The following is a 13069-nucleotide window of genomic DNA, read 5'->3' on the forward strand; positions in this document are numbered from 1 at the left end:
TCACTAACATTCACTAAAAACCTTTCACACGTGTCATTTGTTCAGGCAATATTTCTGTATTTTGAAATTATACACTTGTTCAGAAAGTACTTCAAACATAAGTGTATACATTTATTTATTGTAACAAAGCAACTGGTACACTTAAATGTTAACGTGAACAGTTATCCAGTGGAAAAGGTGGAGAAATACACCAATGTAGCTTCCGTATTAGAGTCTACTTGGTCTTTGTTTTCTCTCATCATATTCAGTTTATTTGCAGAGCTTAAAATTACAAGGAATTTTTTGTGTTTTGTTTTTATTAAAAATGTATATTTCAAACCTCATGGGTAAAACAATACAATGAAAATTCAAATCAACAAACCCAAATGCTGATGTGTTGAATGCCCACTTTCCCCACCACAAACCATTTCATTGTCCACCAACAACAGTATCAGTCTGACCTCAAAACAATTACAATAGTTGACTGAAACAAGCCGGCACTTTCTATCAGTTCCATTAGTATGAAGAGTCAAACAAAACCAGTGTGAATTCTATTAGGCCCTTGAAAGTCCCTTCCTCCCACTTTTTGTGAATGGTCTATATAAAAAGGGCGCTAGGGATGCTATGATTAAGTTGTCACTGCACCATGGCTTATTCTTTTATTCAACTCACAACTTGAACAGAAACCTTATTTATATATCTTACATGTAAATCACTAAGTTCTTTTTGTCTACATAAAATGACGTGCAGATTATGAATATCGTTTCTTGTATTGGTCTTTGGAGATGTGTGGTAACTCAATGACAGGTGAGACTTTCTAGATGGCAACTACTTGTCCAGATGGCATGTCCAGAAAATTAACTCATTTTGAGACATGGTACAAACAGGCAAAGGCTTCAGGAGAAGAGAAGACGGCACAAAATAGAAAAAATAAAAAAAAATCTTGCTCCCAAGGGTGAGGATGATTATAGGGTAAAAACCGGAAAAAGTATTGGTTGGAGTATGTCCTTGCTTTTATTTAATCATCCTCGCCATCATCCTGAAAGTGTTAAAAAGAATAATTAAGGCTTAATACAATATCTTGGCTTTGGGAATACATTCCAGACCCGAATTGGATTGTTTCAACCTCTGTATATAAACACTGTATTCATTCAATTATTACAAACACTTTGCCTCTTCCACATTTTGTTCAAGTCTTACTCTAAGACGGATTTAATGATATTCTCATCGCAATGGGGTATTACACAATACCCCTTAAAGACCATTTTCATAAACATTCAGACACTTAAGAGTACTTTTAGCTCCGTGGTTGTCAACCCTGGTCCTCAACCCACCCCAATGTGGGTGACATTGCTCCACAAGGAGCAATGTCACCTTGCTCCTTGTTATATTTTAAATATGTGGATCAGTTGCAACAAAGCAAAGCACAGTCACATTTGTGCAACGTTACTGTTTACACGGTGGACAAAAGCTGCTTCATCATGGCGACTGGACAATAGAGATAAATCAGGCTAAGCTAAGTTTGCTAGATAGCCTAGTCTCTGATTGTATTTTTTTTTACACAGGGATAAGCAATAGCCTGGTACTTCAGGTGATGTTTAGTACCGGTTGTACCACTGTGGTAGGCCAGTTTCAAATAGCATATTTGGCACACTGCCTTTGTCTGGTCATCACTCAATTTAACGTGTTCTCTTCCCTTTAACGACCATGGATGACAGGTGCACTGAAAATTTATTTTGCAGCCGACTATTAAAACGAATATCGTAATCCCAAAATTGAAAACTGAATACATACCCAACAAACAAATATCGTAATTGTCAAATATTTAGGTATAACCCTATAGCATATGTTTTTCCTAGTCTGAGTCTTTTAGGTGTTTTTTGGCAAACTGAAACTGCCTTTTACTGAGGAGCATATTTCATTAAGACCCTCTGCATCTTAGAGTGACCATCAGGTCACTGACGCCACCTCCGTGACCAAAGTCCAATTTTGCTGGAGAGCCAGCATTAGGAACAGTCATAGCTGTTTTAAACATCTTCCATTTATTAATTATCCAAGTCGTTTGATAACTTGCAGAGATCTGTTCCCCAATACAATCTTGTTTAAACACTTGTTTTTACCATTATGGGGTACTGTGTTTGGATTAGAATGGGGAAAATATTTGTAATAACTGAATAAATGTATCCTGTCACACCTCCCAGATAACAGAAACATAAAACACAGGCCAACATACCTCGCCATCTTCACCATCACCATCTTCATCTTCCTCACCGTCATCCTCATCTCCCTCCTCATCAATATCCTCCAAGCCCTCTTCATCGTCATCATCATCCTCACCCTCTCCATCATCTTCCATGTCAGGGACCTATAATAAATTGAGATGCATGCGTTTTACATTCATTTACACATAATCCAAAAGTATTGCATTACAAATATAGAGCACCCAACTGGGTGGTGCATGGCTGCTGATCAGGCACTTACACCCAGAGCACCCCCTATTGGCCTTCAAATAGGTTAGTGTCTTCTAGACAGTTTTAAACATTGAAATGGTTAGTGAATTGCAACCCATTTCTTGACAGACTCTTACCAAGTAGTACTGTAATGGGTTGGGCCAGATATCGTCCTTGATCACTTCTCCAAGCTCATCTGCTCCCGCATCGGAGTGATCCGTAAACCAGGTGAAGAAGCTCTCTGGTTCTTCATGTTGCCTCTTTTTCCCAGCCTTATTCTGCGTTTGGGCTGTACGCTTTGTCAGGTCCTGGACAGGAGAATATAGAAGAATTTCATGAGTATAGGTCCATATACTAACTTCTACGCACAAGAACCACCTATTATTATAACGTGAAAACAAATATAATCAACAGATTCATGAATTCTCAGCATTAATAAATATTGGATCTTTCCATCACACATTTAAAGCTTTCTGCGGGTACTAAATTATTTAGGTCCATGTGGTTGTGGAGGTACACAATTTATTTGAGAATAATTAGACATTTCTATGCAACGTGAATGGAAAAACAAACCTTTCCAGCTTTCCATTTAATTTCAGTTGACTTTGAAGATGGGTCCCCACTCTCATTCAAGTGAAACTCTTTTGAAAGAACTTTGTTCTCAAAATATGGGTTCTCGTCAAAGTACTGCAAAAACAATTACAAGTTAGGTTTACACCATTTCATTATGTGTGAAAATCACTTGTGTGGCAGTGTTGTATTGAAAATCCAGACACTTACAAAATCTATTCTATAGCCTGACTTGATGTCCTCAAACTCGGTAACCTCCACTCTGGAAAGGTAATGAAGTGCCTCCTCATCTTCCTCACCAAGAAGAGCTGAAACTGTTGGCAACAAAATAAAACAACAATTTTAAATGTGAATAAGCACATTAATAGGGAAGCATGTGATGTCAGCATGTACTCAATGGCTTTTAAAGTGTTGCCTACAATTGCACAAATCTTCAATTTTCTCTATTAAGATAGAAAATTCAAGCAAAAATAGAATAAAGCAATAAATACACAATTGTATTTAAAATGATAGACATTGATGGACAGTTTCCTAAACTTCCTTAAATACACACACACATATATATATATATATATATATATATATATACACACACACAGTTCAAGGGTACCATGTGCCATAGCTATAAAAAAAGGATCAGTATTTACCTTGTGGATGGTTGACAAATGTTGTGACCCAGAAGTTTGGTATTTTTGCTATGAGTTCGGACCGCTTCTGAAAGAATGGCTGGCGTAATTTATTGTACTTCTGCTCTACTTTTAAAATTTCCTCACTGGCCTGTTCGTTCAATCTAAAGGACAGAGAGATGGGTAACATTAGAACCATGCTATAATGAATTACACATCTAAAATTATCTTTAATGTAATTACATTATAAGGTTTACCTGTCAATTTCATTCTGTACTTCATCAATGTGTTCAATAGCCTCTTGCTGCTCCTTTTCTGGAAAGGGCAGACAAAGACAAACGACATATTAGTTTTTACAAAAAGTGTCATACATACCACACGTTGCTTAGACAGTAGCTATCTACTAGCAACAATTGGCTTTAAAGCGTCTCGGGGCGCGTGGCTTGAATGAATGGGGGGCACACTGGGGGGCATTTTACTTTGCGTTTGTGACAATATTTACTTTTTATAACAAACTACCAGTTTAACATGCAGCAGCAAAAAATACACAATAAATGATTCTGAAAAAGGTTATATGTAAAATTGGGTTAAATTCATATTGCTAATTAGTTGGACAGCTTGCCAATTCACACTTTGGCAATGTTTAAGGCGGCCTGGACCTTGTTAGCTAGCCACGGTACAGAATGCCGCTAAAGCCATAGCGAGATAACACCGTTAGCATACCAAATCTCAGACTGCATTAACTAGGTACTGTACCTAATTCTACAAATAACGCTATAGAGCAATTGTTATAACCCATTAAACACTATATAAGTAGTGCAGACTGATCGTGGATGCAAGCTGTTTAACTTAGTTTATGTTGTATAGCTAGCAAGCTAAACGTGCGTGGCACAATGAACTTGTACGAGCCAGTCCCAGGCAAATATGGCTCCCTACCTCGGACGCTGTGTTGTGTTGCTAAGATAGCTAGCTAGTTTATGAATTAGCGTTAGCAAGCTAATCAAATCTTCAATCAAGGAAGTCCTGTACACTACCCTGATAATTGTGACCCAAGACGTCTTAGACAAACCACTGAATACTAGACAGATAAGCAGGTAACATTTGAGAAGCATACTATCTAGTCCATAGACAATGAAAGATTAACAAGTGAAAATGGCGTTGAACAAGGAGGCCGCCATTCCTTACCGGAGGTCTCGTCCGCTCCGTCATGATTTGAGTTCTCCTTTCTACTCACTTTCGCCGCCGAGGCCGACATGATTTTGAAAAACACAGATTTTGATAGCTGGGTAGGTTTTGCCTGTTGTAGTCTTCTCTTGGAAGAGAATTGTTTATTACTCCTTAAATGGCTCGCGTGTATACAACGTGTGCCGTGGTGAACCCGAGGTGTATAACCAAAGAGGTTGCGCACATGCACACCCCCCGCCAGTAGCGCATGCTCGCGCCTCCTAATAATGCACGCGCTTTTCGAAAGTCGATCGAAAATTCCGCTCGCTCTCGTAGCAACCATCCCTTGCAATGCTGGAAAACGTACGCTTGCCAGTGACTTCAAAGGCCGAACAAATCCCCGAAATAATTTCGGGGATTTGTTCGGCCATACAAAGCCATATCCAACTGCTATCCAAAATATCCAACTGCAGTGCAGTTGAGCAATGTCTGGTGCAAAACCTATCCAAAATTCCATATTGCTAAATGGTCCAATGTTAGAGCTATAATTATTACACTAGACCGCCTATAATAGTACAAATCACTAACTAGTCGCTGTGAGTTAACAAGCATGGGTACGGTTATTGCGCAGCGCACTAAAGTAAGACAATGAACAAATCACTGAGGCGAAGTGAAAAAAAACATTTGATTGAATTGCATGAACTCGAACTCCAGTAGACAACTATAGGCCTACTGTAACCTAAATGCTCTCTTGACAATGGCATAGGCTATAGACATAATTAACACGTAACATTGCCAGTCTTTCTAGCGCTGTTTGGTTGTTTTGGTAAATCATACATTCTTGGTAAAACAAAAAACATGTAGGCCTACAGTAATAGTGAAGACAATAGCCTACAGACATACTGTATAAGTACAGATAAGATTATAAAATATTGTGAATGGAGGATGCCCTTAATATACTTGAAGATTTGTACACACGAGGTAATGTAGTCCGCTGTGCATCATTAGTTAAAACAGCAATGGTATGAATTTAATCCCAGGGGCTACAGGCTATATACAGCGTGGCACCATAGTCATATTTGTCGCAAGACAAGAGACAGAAGAGAATATTTCAAATTAGCCCAAAGGAGCTGTTTTATCAATGTTTAAGGCAACCGGCTTTACACCCCCCAACAATAGATGGCGATGGTGCACTTCATTGACGTTGATTGCATTCTGCCACATTACCCGGAAGAAACCAGAGCAGCTACAAAACTCTGTTGCCATGGTAGTATTACCTAGTGGTAAACAGGCAGGCGAAATCGAGAAATCCCCAACAATGCTTTGATGTAAAGTTTTTAATATGTGTATGCTGAACAAAATGTGGATTTCTGTGAGGCAGAACTGACCACAGATTAACGTTACCTTCAATCAGTAGCTAAAAGATGGCCTATCTTTAAGTTAGCACGAAAGGGTAACTACAGTACCATGTTACTGTACTGTAGATGCTAGCTAGCTAGTAGTCTAGGTCTAGTTAGGACACCTAACGCGTTCATTACTGATTAGTTCGCCGACAGAAAGAGGGGAAACAGAGTTTGGTGAATGTGAGTCAAGTGTTTACTTGGCTAGCTGTAGACAACCATGTTTAAAGATGAAACAATTGATGCCGTGGGTGTCGATTCACTGTGGAGGAAATCACATCAGTCTGCACAGGACTCGGTATGTTCACATGATGACAACAATGCCAATGATGGCAAGCATGAGTGTCATCATAATTTTGTGACGTGCTAGATAGAAAGACTGGTTGACCATAATAAATTATCAGTCTTGTTAGTGTACATGGGAACCTTCCCCTTCTAAAACTACAGGTCTGAATTCATACTCTCAGAAGGCATAGACTTGAATCTAGGAAAAATTGGTCAAATTGTAGGCATGCATGTAACATAGCTAACTAGATATGATAGAAATATAATAAGTCACCCTCTCTCATTTGGGTTTCAGAGAGGATGTCAAACTCAACCACTACACACTGCGGATGCTCAAATACAGTCTCTGTCTGTGTCAGAAAGTGACACCCAGACTGACCCACTGGACCACCTCACGCAACTCCATGATGGTGACACACCAAAGTCCCCTGGGTTGATGGAGTTCCTCCATTGTGTTGAGGACATGGTTGTCAAAGAGTTGGAAAAAAATGACAGAAGTCATGCATTTGATAGATTTGATGTGAATTGGGAAGATCAGAATCAAACGGTAGGAAAGATCAATGAGTCCTTCACAGGCTAAAATATCACAAATGGCTTTGTAAGTTAATTCTCAATCCCCCAGTAACCATGTTGGAAGACAAGCTTTATTTCTTTCAACCTGGTCCTGGGTTTGGTTGCTAGATCATTTAGAGAGTGCTTGCAAAGCCTCTTAAAATGGTTAACAAATGGGTTTCAATGCACAAGGCTAAATAGTTAATTTTTTGTATTTGTTTTTACATGATGCTCTACATCCTTGTAATGTATAGGTCTCATGCCTACACCGCCTTCAATATCCTGAAGCCCAGGAGAGAGGTCTGCATGTTACCAGTATATCCTGGAATTGCACAGGTTCCGTCATTGCATGTGCCTTCGGTCGGTAAGTTTGCTCTCTATTCAGGCTATACTGTGCTTTGCTGCTAAAAGTGTTATCATGGCGCAGAATTAAACTTCCCACTGTTAAAGATGTACTCATTATACACCATGCATCTCCAGAGTCAAAGAATATACAATAATGATGACAAAGTCTAGTGTAGCGATGACAACAAAGTGCTTTTGCCACAGCATTGATGATGGAGACTGGATCACAGAAAGGTCTTTTATTTGCACCTGGAACCTGGATCGTAAAGGCCTCAACTCCAGGCGGCCTGACACAGTGATAGATGTGGCAAGGCCTGTCATGGCACTTTCATTCCACCCCTCCCGTCCCTCTCTCATCACTGGTATGTCGGTCAATTGAGTTATGCTAAAAACCCATTTGTCTGCATACCTCTCCCCCAGTATCAGAATGGAAGAGCTTTACTCTACTAAAAAAAAATACTTTGTAACTCAAGAGAATGTATAAATCAGTAATCTTTTGCCTTTCTTAACATTCTGTCATTTGTTGCAGGGGGTCTTTACAGTGGAGAGGTTGTTATCTGGGACACAAGTCGGACACAGGACCTTGTATTGGCACAAACAGGAATGTCCGCCAACATTCATAGAGAGCCTGTCTATCAGGTACGTCCATTTTAGACGTCCACCACAGACTAAATGGTGTATATTAAAATATTAAATTATTCACCAATTGTAGTCTAAACTAACTTTTTGAGTAATTTAAGGAAACTATTGAAGACCACCGTATTAAATCTTAATGTCTTGGTCTTCTGAAGAAGTAAAAAATTAAATAAAAAGCAGTACGTCTGTTTTTTCTGCAGGTTGGTTGGGTCCCGGGCCAGAAAAAAGGAGAACTTGAAGTTCTGAGTGCTGGCTCAGGGGGAAGGGTCCTGCTTTGGAGTGTGGATGCGGCCAAGGGGGAGCTGGTGCTCAGTGCAGGCTATGCCTTGGTCAAACAACAGGTGCCTCAAAGCCTAAGTCATCTCAGAAAATTGATGTAGAAAATGCAAATATAACATGCTCTAAAAGCAGTATGTTCTTTGGCCAGTTGGTAAACATAATAAACACAATTTGTCCTTCCATGTGACCCATAGGCCAAAGGAAGCGGCAATGTTGGGGTCACCTCTGTGGCCCTGTCCCCCTGGGACCCAGACATTTTCCTGATTGGCTCAGAGGGCGGCTTGGTTCTTAAGTGTTCCTTCTCTGCCCAAACTCCTGCTGCCACACCTTCAGACTGCGAGAACATAGTACTGCGAGCACCAATCCAGTTTGCTTTTAGCCAACAAGGAGGTCCCATCCATTCCTTACACTGCTCACCTTTCCATAGGTAAGGGGTAAATTGTCCTTGAGGTAATCTTTCCTAACTTGACTGTTCAGATGAAAATGGGTTGCTACGGGTACAGGAATTTTTGGAATATCATGGAATTTTGGATTATGTATACAAACCTGATCACTTAAGTCTTTGGTTTGCATTGAATATTAGGGATTTTTGTTTGTTTGTGGCCCATATAAATTGTTACACCTGTTGCAAGTTGCTACAAATTTTCACCCAAATATTTCCCCCCAAGTTTGTGAAGCTTTAATGATTGTGAATCTATAGTATTAACTGATGTTCCCCCACCCTCTAAAGGAACCTGTTTTTGACGGGCGGCACAGATGGCATGGCCCATCTCCACTCTTTGCTCCAGGCTGAACCCCTTGCCTCGCTGCAGGTGTCAGAATCCTACGTGTTTGGGGTGCGCTGGTCCCCAACACGGCCACTCATCTTTGCTGCAGCCACAGGACAAGGTACTCCAATACAAAGATATAATAATGTATGGATGTATTCTGTTTAGATAATACTTTATACCAATTACTTAAAACAGGGAGTCAGGTGGCTGAGCGGTTAGGGAGTCGGGCTAGTAATCTGAAGGTTACCGGTTCGATTCCAGGCTGTGCTATATGACGTTGTGTCCTTGGGCAAGGCACTTCACCCTACTTGCCTCGGGGGGAATGTCCCTGTACTTACTGTAAGTCACTCTGGATAAGAGCGTCTGCTAAATGACTAAATGTAAATGTAATATACCTCTGCTGCAGCACAGTTTAGGAATTCTCACTTCTACACTGTATTAAGCTCCAAGGTAATTTGCACATGCATGGCAGGGATTACACAAGGACCAGGGACAAATGTTTGCTTTCAGATGAGAAAATGATTTGCTTTTGGCCAGAATCTCCACTTCTAAGTTGTTGTAGTTGTTTTGTGTTGATGCAATTTACTGAGATATAAGTGCACTGTAGTATTTGTTTGTCCACAGTGCCTGGTAGCTGAGATATGGTACTTTGCAATGAGGCAAGGAAATAGTTTCTTGAGTCTGACCACAGATCTTCTGCTGTGTTTTCTATATGGGCCATTTGTATGTCACTTTGGATGAGAGCATCTGCTAAATTATTAAATGTCAAATGTTAACTGTGATATGATTGGCAAATAGCCCATACATGAAATAGGATATACTTTTTCCTTCTAGGTCTGGTGCAGATATTTGATTTGGGTAGGAGATCTTGGAAACCAGCAGCCACGATTGACCAGACCACAGCCGGCCAACCAGTCTACTGCCTGGAATTTAATACTCGGCAGACACACCTTCTGGCAGTTGGCAATGCAGATGGCAGTGTCAACATATGGCACCTGAGCACTAAACTAACAGAGCAGGGGCCAAGAGAGACTGCCAAGCTAGAGCAACTGGCAAATGAAGTGGCTGAATGAGCCACAAACTGCACCTTTAAAACAAGACGAGTAAATCACATCAGAGTTGGTGATCATTTGTGGTTCAGTATGTTTGTGTTGTATGTTGAAAACATGTTTCCCATTGATCTGTTAAATGACACTTGTTACTTGTGTGTCAGTCATCAGCACCCTTATTTATTTAAGTAAGAAGTAAGGAATGTAATATAGTTGACTTTGTAATAAAACCACACTGAATAAACAATTTCCAGTTATAACCAGTCGCGTTTATTAAAGCACTGCAGTTTATACGGTGATGTTACAGCATTACTGTGTCTATAAGGTTTCTTAAATCCAGCAAAGCACAAGCTAAAATAACCACATTAAAATGCAGACTTAACCACTAAGCTATCATTGAAGCACAAAGAGTGAAAGACTTGGATAAGTAGGTAGTTACTGAACTATACTATATTCTAGTGTCAGATTCATGCAGTTTCAGCCGTGTAATTGAGTGTGGGGGACAAACGCATCCCGATTAGTCACTGGCAGGCAAGAGGAAGGATCAATTGACAAAAAGAGAGCGGGTGAATTCGACAAAGTCGAAGGCCGATGGCATCTCACGCCCCTTGCTGTCTAGGAAGGGTTTCATGTGAGAAATGCAATAGTCCGCCTGTTCCTTGGTCAAGTTCTTAAAGTAGAAGGAAAATAATTAATCATTATTGACATTTATGAATGCGTCTTATTCCACTGACTTTCATTTTACTTATGGATTATACTTGTGATAATGGAAGGATGCAAAAGGTTGAAGTGATAAGGTATTGTGTGGGCATAGGAGGAGATAAAAGAACAAGAAAGTTACCTGGTACAGCTCTTCCTTTGTGACAAAAGGTTTGTTTTCCGCACTGAGGGCTCGGAAGGCGCTCTCGATCTCCTCGCTGGATTTGACGTTCTCAGTTTCACGGCTAATCATGAAGGCCATATACTCCTGCAATGACACGTTGCCATCCCTGTACAGAAAAGGAAATAGTTTAGAGCCTAACCAAACAACATTTTCTGGTGCTCTTTCTAATAATTTAATATAATAATACAAAGGAACTTTTATGAGTTCAGGTTGACCTGTTGGGATCCACTGTATCTAGTATGGACTCAAATTCTGGATCTGGCTCTCCCTCCTCCACCATGGGTAAGTCATATCCCAGGGAGCGAAGACACGATTTGAACTCCTGGTGGTTCAAACGGCCAGACTTCTCCTTGTCAAAGTGCCTGGGAGAAAAGGAGAAAAAGTTACCAGAGTACGGTCATTCCATTTCACTGACCCAGCTACTATGCTCAAAATGACAAATCCCTGACAATAAATGATGGCTACTTACTTGAACATCATGCTGAACTCTTTCAGGGCCTCCTCTGTCACTCCAGTGGTGTTTCTACAAAGCAAATAAACAAAATACAATTAGGGAAAGAAATTGTGAAAACATTTCAGTGAATAGTCTTTTTTTCTTCTTCAATAGTACTTTCATTGCATCTACCATGACAATCTACAGTTTCATAATGTCTATAGTACTGTAGCCGACAGTTCTTCCCTGAATGTTTGTTTGACTAGAGGCTTGCATGCGTGTCTCTCTGACCTGGCCTGGATCTGCTGCTCCAGGTTGTGCTGCATCCTCATGCCCAGCTGGTCCAGCTGGTCCCACTGCTGGGCCAGGCCCACCGTGCTGTGCTCAGTGTACTTGTTGTCCAGGATCAGAGCCTCTTCCATGGCTGCCCCCAGGTCTTCTATTTTCTTCAGCTGGCTACGCATGGCCCTAATTTCCTGGTGCTTACGCTACACAGACACATATAAACATGGAGCATTAAGCCTGGTCGACAATGGAATCTACATTTATGCCAAGTGGAGTCCATAGAAATCCAGGCAACATCTCAACTTATCCTCTGTAGAGTAGACAAGCTGTCATTTCCCTGTCTCGATTTTTGATTTAATGAAATATATGATGAATGTTTATTAAATCACAATCTTACCTTGGTTGCCTCAAGTTGCGACTCCAAAGTTCCAGACTCTTCTACCATACATGACCTGCAAATAAATGTGCATAAACACTAGTTAAAGGCAAAGAGGCTTTTGATTTAGACTCCATACAACAAGCTGCAGCCATCAATAAACTCAACTACACACACTCTTTTCAAATCTGGGTGTGAGAATCCAACCATGGTCTGTGTCATGGTTATGGTCAATAGGCTCCTTGCATTAAAACCAGATTTGACCACCACAACTAAACACACAAACCACAAGATTCCTAAATGTCATTCAGTTAGTTTGTGCAACTACTCTAATGGTGTTTTACAAATTAAGTGGTGCTTTTCCACTGCACACCAGTGTCCCATGACTTCCTTTGGGCCAGTAGCACTAGTGGGATTCATGTTTTATCCAAGGTGAAGGTTAGATTACAGGGGAAAGAAGGGATTGATGTTGTAAAAAATGAATTAGAAGTCTGAAAGGTTTCTGTCCAGGTCCACCCACGTCCAACTGCCTGAGATTTTTCTGGCTATTTCTTGTTGCAGAAACCCAATGCAGATACTTCTGCAGCCAAACACCACAGCTCAGAGTGGCAGTTGAAATGCTCCATCAGTTTACATCACATAAGCTAATTTACACATGGTATACCATGATATGTTAAGACTACTGCAAACAGGGCCCAATCTGTTCAAGAAGATGTCATTGGGTGCTACATTATGGTGACTGTTAGTAAAGAAAAACCATTGGAGAACACAGGACTTGGAAAATGGTGTGTTTTAGATTGGTGCATGAGGTCACACATGAAAGGGTGGGGGGGAATAAGGAAGAATAGGGAAAAAGGAAAGAAAAACCTTCCAGAAAGATCATCACCGACTTCATACTGATAAACTTGGATAACTCGACGGTAGGCTATTCTAATTAGACAGGGGGGGGGGGGGTGACACAAGTCAAATCAAACAAAATTGAAGGGG

General features: G+C 40.5%; 3 protein-coding genes across 8 annotated transcripts in view; 1 reads left to right on the forward strand and 2 right to left on the reverse strand.

Annotated features, from left to right (window-relative positions):
- Positions 1-856: 856 nt before the first annotated feature.
- On the reverse strand, positions 857-5038 carry LOC136956944 (protein SET-like). Its single transcript, XM_067250993.1, has 8 exons — positions 4811-5038; positions 3883-3940; positions 3647-3789; positions 3210-3313; positions 3003-3116; positions 2567-2737; positions 2213-2344; positions 857-1018 (listed from the first exon to the last, which is right to left on the reverse strand). Exons 1-8 carry the CDS (start codon positions 4878-4880, stop codon positions 998-1000), a joined length of 813 nt encoding a protein of 270 aa, XP_067107094.1. The 5' UTR covers positions 4881-5038; the 3' UTR covers positions 857-997.
- Positions 5039-6107: 1069 nt separating this feature from the next.
- On the forward strand, positions 6108-10352 carry dync2i2 (dynein 2 intermediate chain 2). The gene is made up of 9 exons (XM_067251125.1): positions 6108-6487; positions 6770-7021; positions 7281-7390; positions 7576-7733; positions 7901-8010; positions 8208-8348; positions 8481-8713; positions 9017-9174; positions 9891-10352. Exons 1-9 carry the CDS (start codon positions 6410-6412, stop codon positions 10127-10129), a joined length of 1479 nt encoding a protein of 492 aa, XP_067107226.1. The 5' UTR covers positions 6108-6409; the 3' UTR covers positions 10130-10352.
- Positions 10353-13069, reverse strand: part of sptan1 (spectrin alpha, non-erythrocytic 1) — a 31341-nt gene continuing 28624 nt past the window's right edge. For all 6 annotated transcript variants that reach the window (XM_067251124.1, XM_067251123.1, XM_067251122.1 and 3 more), the window contains 6 exons: positions 12104-12158; positions 11713-11909; positions 11458-11511; positions 11204-11350; positions 10947-11094; positions 10353-10775 (listed from right to left, as the gene is read on the reverse strand). In XM_067251124.1, coding sequence (XP_067107225.1) covers positions 10650-10775; positions 10947-11094; positions 11204-11350; positions 11458-11511; positions 11713-11909; positions 12104-12158 — 727 coding nt within the window. In that variant the 3' untranslated portion in view covers positions 10353-10649. The remainder of the gene's footprint in view (positions 10776-10946; positions 11095-11203; positions 11351-11457; positions 11512-11712; positions 11910-12103; positions 12159-13069) is intronic.

The sequence above is a fragment of the Osmerus mordax genome, chromosome 14 (genome assembly GCF_038355195.1).
Source record: "Osmerus mordax isolate fOsmMor3 chromosome 14, fOsmMor3.pri, whole genome shotgun sequence".
NCBI lineage: Eukaryota > Metazoa > Chordata > Actinopteri > Osmeriformes > Osmeridae > Osmerus > Osmerus mordax.